At 41.5% G+C, this 8579-nt stretch overlaps 1 protein-coding gene across 1 annotated transcript; it reads left to right on the top strand.

The window, feature by feature from the left end:
- Window positions 1–2912: 2912 nt before the first annotated feature.
- On the top strand, window positions 2913–7067 carry Pmar_PMAR028303 (hypothetical protein; the record flags this gene model as incomplete). The annotated part of the gene is made up of 9 exons (XM_002769087.1): window positions 2913–3020; window positions 3512–3661; window positions 4316–4521; window positions 4575–4677; window positions 4733–4916; window positions 5404–5525; window positions 6129–6296; window positions 6344–6421; window positions 6966–7067. The coding sequence occupies 9 exons, from the start codon at window positions 2913–2915 to the stop codon at window positions 7065–7067; spliced, it is 1221 nt and encodes a 406-aa protein (XP_002769133.1).
- Between the last annotated feature and the right edge of the window lie 1512 nt (window positions 7068–8579).

Genomic DNA, 8579 nt, shown 5'->3' with positions numbered 1-8579 from the left:
CAAGAGTTTTGTAGAACGAGTTTTGAGAAATGCCAACTCGAAGAAGGGTTGAAATACAAGGCGTACTGTAAAACGTTACCGGGACGGGGTCTGTTCTTCACCTGAGCATCGGCTATTCAATAAAAAGCTACCGGGCAGGCGTTTCCGTGCTTTCATCTGAAACAACTAATCTTTCATGGCTTTGGAAATTCACTTTTTTAGGCAGATTCGTTTAATGCCCGTGGTCGTGGCATGAAGAAGCACAGTGGGAGCGAGCACACAGCGCTGCGGAGCGAGGACGGTGTCCGGACTGAGCACTCACAATATCATGTATAAACGGAGTCCGAACGTATTAGCTTCAGCATATGATTCAACTACCTCTTACTCAGATGGGAAATACGCTGGGCAAGACTTTACGAAAGTACAATGTGAGCCAGGGGCCAAGACTTGCAGTAGCTGGGCTACACCTTCGGCTGAGGCACTGTTTCCGGGTTGAGCACCATGTGCGCAACACGTAGCCTGTTTTCCTGAGTATTTCGACAACAATCGCTTGCTTCTGGTCACTGACCAACTCGGTAACTTTTTCTGGAAACCTCAAGAGTTTTGTAGAACGAGTTTTGAGAAATGCCAACTCGAAGAAGGGTTGAAATACAAGGCGTACTGTAAAACGTTACCGGGACGGGGTCTGTTCTTCACCTGAGCATCGGCTATTCAATAAAAAGCTACCGGGCAGGCGTTTCCGTGCTTTCATCTGAAACAACTAATCTTTCATGGCTTTGGAAATTCACTTTTTTAGGCAGATTCGTTTAATGCCCGTGGTCGTGGCATGAAGAAGCACAGTGGGAGCGAGCACACAGCGCTGCGGAGCGAGGACGGTGTCCGGACTGAGCACTCACAATATCATGTATAAACGGAGTCCGAACGTATTAGCTTCAGCATATGATTCAACTACCTCTTACTCAGATGGGAAATACGCTGGGCAAGACTTTACGAAAGTACAATGTGAGCCAGGGGCCAAGACTTGCAGTAGCTGGGCTACACCTTCGGCTGAGGCACTGTTTCCGGGTTGAGCACCATGTGCGCAACACGTAGCCTGTTTTCCTGAGTATTTCGACAACAATCGCTTGCTTCTGGTCACTGACCAACTCGGTAACTTTTTCTGGAAACCTCAAGAGTTTTGTAGAACGAGTTTTGAGAAATGCCAACTCGAAGAAGGGTTGAAATACAAGGCGTACTGTAAAACGTTACCGGGACGGGGTCTGTTCTTCACCTGAGCATCGGCTATTCAATAAAAAGCTACCGGGCAGGCGTTTCCGTGCTTTCATCTGAAACAACTAATCTTTCATGGCTTTGGAAATTCACTTTTTTATGCAGATTCGTTTAATGCCCGTGGTCGTGGCATGAAGAAGCACAGTGGGAGCGAGCACACAGCGCTGCGGAGCGAGGACGGTGTCCGGACTGAGCACTCACAATATCATGTATAAACGGAGTCCGAACGTATTAGCTTCAGCATATGATTCAACTACCTCTTACTCAGATGGGAAATACGCTGGGCAAGACTTTACGAAAGTACAATGTGAGCCAGGGGCCAAGACTTGCAGTAGCTGGGCTACACCTTCGGCTGAGGCACTGTTTCCGGGTTGAGCACCATGTGCGGCACCTGAGCTTTTATGATCCTTAATACTGAGCGCGGCACCCGAAGCTCGTTGCAGCTGTTCTGACCCCGGAAATGCTTCGCAAGGAGAGACCGACATCTCGAGCAGATCGGTCGGTAGTCGAGTCTTGATGATATACATAGTGCATTCACTGGAGACGGCAAGCCAGCTCACCTGCGAGGCTAGAGGCACCTCACTCGTATCCTCAGAGTTCTAGACTACCCATCGTGACATGATGGCTTCGGGGCTTGATAAAGCCCATTACAGCCGAGTGTCCACATCTGGCCCGCACATTGTCCGCATTTGGACCACCGGCCAAAAAAAAAGAGCCCGAGCGGAGCGAAGCAAGATAGTGGGCGGAAGAAGAAAAATGGCGGGCGATTACAGAAATACGCGAGGGCGGATTTAGAGTTTTTGCGGGCGGCGCGCAGCAAGCGCCCTACCTTGGGACTGCATCGACTTTCAGTAATTTTTGGGCGCGCGCTAAGTTGCGGCGATGAATTATCGAATATTTTGGGGTTTCGAATCTCGTAAAAGGAGAAATCGCAAAAATGCCGGCGTATCTTGAGGTTGACCACGTAAGATGCAAAACAGGTTCACAATCATGGTATATGCTACGAAATGGAGTCAAGAAAACGACTTCGGAGAAAACATCAGTACTCTAATTTTTTAATGAATCGAAAATTTTCAGAAAATAATTTTTTGGCGAATTTATGATTTTCAGCGTCTGTTAGTTGAAATGGAGGATTTACGGTATGTTGTTGTTTTTGGTGAAGATCTGTTTAAGCGACGAGATGCGGATTTTCATTTATTTTTATTTTTTTCCGCAGTAAATGGTAAAGTATACTAAATTTCGCAGAAAAAATTGAATTTTCTTGCGGCTCCTAAGAGCGTGAGGGCAAAAGGAATCGATTGAATATTTTTGGGGGATAATTTTTTGAAGGTGGAAAAATAACAAATATTTTGGAAAAAATCGGTGAAGAAAATGTTGTGGATGCTTTTTTCGGTGATTTTAGGTTGGAAGAAAAAATACTGGGGGAAAAATCAATTTCACTTAATTAGGAAGTTGGGAAATTTCTGAGAGTAAAAGAAATTTTTGAGAAATTTTTCCGTAATTCTTATCGAAAAAGCCGAAGAAATTATTTTTTCCACCGAAAAAAAATTATTTTCGTTCTATCGTTCAGGCCAGTTTGAATATTTTTTACCATCAAAAAAATATTTTTCCTTATGAATAATTTTGTGGCGCGTGACGTTTTTTCTCTCATAGTTGATCATCCAATGCCTCCCATAAGAGGACAGAATGTGGACGGCAACGGGATGAACTTCATGGAAGTCGTTTTCGAGAATATGAGGGATTTAGGCGAACCCGATGTGGAAATAATAAGGGTAGTAGTGGACTTAATTTCAATCTTACTGGCTTTTACATAAAATCAGCGCGGAAAAAAATATTCGTGTTGGTGGTAATATGGAAAATTTGAGGAAATTTCGGGAAATTCTGTACACTTCTACTTTGGGAGTGTGTGAACTCCCATAATCTATGGGAGTTTACACACCACCCTAGTGATATGAAAAACATATTTTACGGCTAATGCGTAGTGTGAATATCGCGTTTTCACGAAGTTTTACACCAGTTCACGTAAAACGGGTGAAACTCCATTGAGTAAACTTCTGGGCTCAGCTGAAAAAAGCGAACATATATTCCTTCAACACGATTTGTGAAAAAATATAGATTTTTCTCAATCATAAAATTATCATTTTTTACGACTTTCTGAAATTTTCATGATTTTTCAGAACGATTTCTGATTTCTTTTCATTTCGATTGCTATCCGCGATGCGAAATTTTATCAAAAAATTTCCGTAAATTTTTTTCCTTTTAGGTTAATAGAATTCTGGAGGAAAATTACTTTGACACTGCGGAGTCTTTCGCTACTACAACGCCAGATATTTGGGATGCGCTTTGCCTCCCTCGAAACGTTATGGAAGCTGTAATGAGAGAAATCACGATGGACAATCGAGGAGTCGATAAGGTTATAAACGGCTGGGTGAAAAATTCCGGTTGTGAAATTTTTACGCAGTTTCAGGGAACGCTTAGGAATGTAAAATTCTCTCGAAACGTTATGGAAGCTGTGATAAAAAATTAGGATGGATAATGGGAGTTAGAAAATTGATAAGGTTGTAAACGGCAGGGGTAAGAAATTCCGATTGGGAAATTTTTACGCAGTTTAGGGGAATTTTCAGAAATTTTTACTGTTTGATTTCGAGTTTGTATTCACCTGTTTTTGTCCTATTTTCAAATTCAATCAAGTTGGTTTTTGTAGGGGAAAGGAAGAATTTTCGGAATCCTGGAAAATTTTCTCCGTGGAGGGAAAATTTTTTCATCCTATTTTCCTGAGAAATAGTTTTGTGAATTTAAAAATATTGGCGTAATACTCTGTGAAAAACGCGCTATTCGCGGTGATATGCAGTAGTCGTGAAATATGTTTTTCATGGCACTAGGGTGAAGCTCGATTGAGAAAAATCGTCGTTTAAAATGTGATGTGTGAGGATCGAACCCGGGTGTTTGGATTCCCAGGCGTTGGACGATTGGCAGTCTCAAGAAGCAACTTCATCTGTACAGCCGATGATGACTACAGAGGTGCTTGGTCCACCGCGCTCGCCCGAGTGATCGATTATATTGTTAGGAGTGGGAAAGGAGGCGACAGGAAGCCGCTAGGCGGGGAGAAGAGAAGCGAACAGTTCAGTTGGGGGAGCAGGCGGTTTCTGCTGGGGATGGTCGTGGGTTCGATCCCGGCAGTGCGGAAAAACGTATTGATTCTGTGGAAGTTGTACCGTACGCGCTGAAACGCCTGGGAGATTCTCATGTGTCTTGGGTGGCAGTTTTACAAGAGTAGGAGATAATTACCGCGCGCCAGTTACGAAATTATTGTGATTTTTTTTCAGAGCAGTTCAGAGGTTGACGAATAAGAATACCGCCCCTGGGGTTGGACTTTTCGATTGGGAATATGAAACCCGATCAGCTGGAGTTGGCGGGGAGAAGTTGGAGGTAGTATCTTAGGTTCAAGCGAGTAAGATACGGAATAGGCCCGATCGATGTTCAGTATCGAGCCACAGTCTCCTTCCGGGTGGACATACCGGAAGCAAACGGCGGCGTTGGATATTCTAATCTACTTATGAAATTCATCGGATGTTGGCATCCGACGAGGAAAGTCAGTCAACGCGAAGCTGCCCGGAACGCTATTGAAACGCTGAAACTAAATGTTGATGATTTGATAGCACGGCATGGTAAACGGGAATGGATGATTTCTCGGAAAAAATTTCCGAGATTTTTTTTTGGCGGAAAATTTCTTGAGGATATGATTTTATGAGAGATTCTCGGAAAATTTTCCGATACATTTGTGTAGTAGAGAAAAAAAGGATTTGGGATTAAACGTAACGTTGGTATTCGTATCTTCTGAGACATCGTATGAGATTTTTCGGGAGTGAGAATTTGTGTAAAAATTGTAGTAAAAACGTGTTTTTTCGTCATGGAAATGAATTTTCTGGGTGGAAAATTTCCTGGAAATTTTCGGGAAATTTTCGTATATGATCGAAAATCTCGCGCAAAATTGAAATCGAGTGTAATGTTCAATTCTGGAGCAGAGTAGATTTTCTCCGTGAAGTGGTCCTTCCTCCAAAGTACTTTTTCCTGTGAAAAGTTGGAAATTTGTCAAAAAACTTCAATTTTGTGATTTTTTCCGCGATATTTTTTCCATGAAATTTTACCACTCAGGTGGCGACCCGAACGCGAATATTCTGCAATCGGTTCACATTCGCTTACAACGATACTTCGGACAAAGACTTCATAGGGCGGGCGCTACTGTTATGGAGTGGAAACATATATGCAGCAAGATTGTAATAAAATGGGGATGTTGGGAAAGTTGTGGTATTGATTATATGTTTCCACGATCGAGAACACAATTGTTTTCCGCGGAGTGAGTTGTAAAATATGTTTCTCACTAGTGTTTTTCATATCACGGGTGAAACTCTTTTTTGCAGCCGCAAAAAAGAATCATACCACCTATGTTATTCACGTCATTCCATATCGCTCTATTCTATGTGAATGGGAAATCACATAGGGTTGATATAACTGTGAATTTTTTGGGGGGTTTAGGTTGAAAACTTCATGAAAAAATCAATTCTTGAATATTCCTCGTTCATTTTAAACGCATGCAATGTATTATATGTGGTTGTGGGATTACGTGAGAGAATATATATGAAAACTTTGAGGAAATTTTTGGCAAATTCTCATTTGGTTATGTTTATCGTTACTCAACTTATAATGAGCGAATATAAATTGATATGTGATATTCTCTCGGAATTTTCGTAACATTGGAGTTTCACCACCCTAGTGATATGAAAAACACTAGTGAAAAGTATATTTCACGACTACTTCGCGTTTTTCACCGAGTTTTACGCCACTTCACGTAAAACGGGTGGTGAAACTCCATTTTTCAGGAAGAGGAGAGTCCGAATGGTTCGGCGGTAAAAACGGAAGAATTTAATAGTGAAGGACTGGGAACTGCGGGGGTACGGCCGGAAGATGAAATTGGTCTTTGGCAATCAACAGTGACGGTGCCGCAATTACAAAAGGAATTCACATCAGATTGGAAAAATTGCAAAAAAGTAGTTGCTTCGCTCCGCTAGAATTTGTTGGCATTTTTTTTGCGTAGGACTCCCAAAATGACGCTTGTTTCAAATTGGCGGCGTTTCTGGATAGCATTGGAGTTCCCCAGGCTAATGAGAATCCGGTACGAAGAAAGAGCAGCGAGAGTGGTAGTAAGGGAAAAGGTTGAGGGAATTTTTTTAGGGAGAAATGATACCTTTATTTTCAGTGTACAAGTTGTATAAAGTTAAGTAGGGTATGTGTTGGGAAAATTTTGGGGAAATTCGCGGAAAAATTGCGAGGGAATTGAATAGTATTTATCGAGTTTGCGGAAAACAATGGAGTTTCGCCCGTAAAATAAAAACGTATTTCACCACTACTGCATATCACCGCGAATATCGGGTTTTTCACCAAGTTTTACGACGCCACTTCACGTGAAACGGGTGAAACTCCAGTGAATACCATGGAAAAATAATCCTTTTTTTCATCTGTGGCTGAGTTTACTTCATTATTTTTGTGTAACTTCGAATTTTTATGAAAAAAAATCGCAATTATTGTGAAAATTGGGCAACTTATGGTTTGGGGTCATTTGCTTGGAAAATGACAGTTTTGTTTTTCTTTGTTGGTCGAGTTAAGTGGGAAAAATTTTGGGAATTTTTGAAAAATTTTTGAATGTGTGGTAATGTCAGGTCGAAAAAAAGGGTCTTCTCGATTTACAGGAGGACCGTACGACAGAGAAGGAGCGAAAAATAGAAGATTTTCGGGTGGAAATTTTGAGAGAATTCCGATGAATTATTTCGATGGAGTTCAATATGTTCCGACTAGAGTGATGAATACGTATCCGGGAGCTGATGAAAGAATGGGAAGATACATGATGCGGCCGGCTGAATACAATTATGCACCAAGCGGAGGGATGCGCTTGGAAGCACCGAGGCCTCCACCACCCGCGAGTTGGCAGGAAGGAGAGATATCTGCAGGTTATGGGTAAGAAGATACGGAATAGGTCCGGTTGGTGCCACTTTTAGTGACGAAAACTTGAGCGCTAGTGAAATTATTTAACGAGCAGTGCGATTTTCGACATTTTAGGGGGTTTCCACTAAAATAGATAATTGTATGCATTATGTTAGTATTAGATTAAATGTGAAACTCACATTCTATGTCGGTGAGAAAGTGTACTTCATGCGTTACGGGTGGAATTGTATTGGAGTTTCACCACCCTAGTGATATGAAAAATATATTTCACGACTATTGCATATCACCGCGAATATCGCCTCCTTCACAGAGTATTACGCCACTTCACGTGAAGCGGATGAAACTTCATAATAGTGTATGCATTATGTTAGTATAAGATTAAGCGTGAAACTCGCATTCTATATCGATGACATTTTCAGTCGGTGAGAGAGTGTACTATATGCATTACGGGTGAAACTCCATCATACTGCGGTTTTAACGATAGTGGGAGTTTATCGTCTACTTTTGCTCTGGAAATTGAGTGGAAGTTTGAAATCGTACGTGTGTGTTGTTGAAGATCAGAAGTGGGAGTTTTTCCCATAGTTAAAATCACTGTCCAGGATAGCAATAATTCGTTGGCTTACGTGAAATGGGTGGAATGAAAATTAATAAACAAATGTAAAATTTGTGAATACTACCTGTTGAATGGAGTTTCACTTTAGTGATATGAAAAACACATTTCACGACTACTGCACTACGCGAAAATCGCGTTATTCACCGAGTTTTACGCCACTTCACGTAAAACGGGTGAAACTCCAATGTATTTGTGGGGTGAAAATTAATAAACTGGTGTAGAATTTGTGAATATTACTCGTAGAATGTGTCTGTACTGGTGTGTAAACGATATACATATTTTCCATAAATGAGTTTGAATCAGTTCACTGAAAATTGCAAGATGGTTTCGCTAGGTACCAACCGGCGTATCAACCGACTCAGACAAGTCGTTATGTTATTGGCGCGGGTAGACAGGACCCCTATGAAATACAGAACCAACCTTCGGGGTGAGTGAAATCGATCACGTGATCGATTTGGATATCATGTGCTTTCAGATATACTCCTCACAGCTTTGCAGGCCATCAATTTCAGGGAAGCTATCCGTCTCGGCCCTATTATTGATAAAGAGAAGTTGTATTTTTCTGCCATCGAGTATGTCCGGTTGTGTTTGTGGAATTATGAAAATATGAAATTGTAATATTCTGTGAAGTTATGCAATGATCTTTTCTTGTAGTCGTAACTTGCAATCTTCATATATGAAACTATTGCATACCAGTAAAGCATGGCGAGGGTTTGAT

This window comes from Perkinsus marinus (assembly GCF_000006405.1).
Source record: "Perkinsus marinus ATCC 50983 genomic scaffold scf_1104296966482, whole genome shotgun sequence".
Taxonomy (NCBI): Eukaryota; Perkinsozoa; order Perkinsida; family Perkinsidae; genus Perkinsus; species Perkinsus marinus.
Note: the sequence above shows the minus strand (reverse complement) of the source record. Positions and strands in the feature narration are given on the sequence as shown.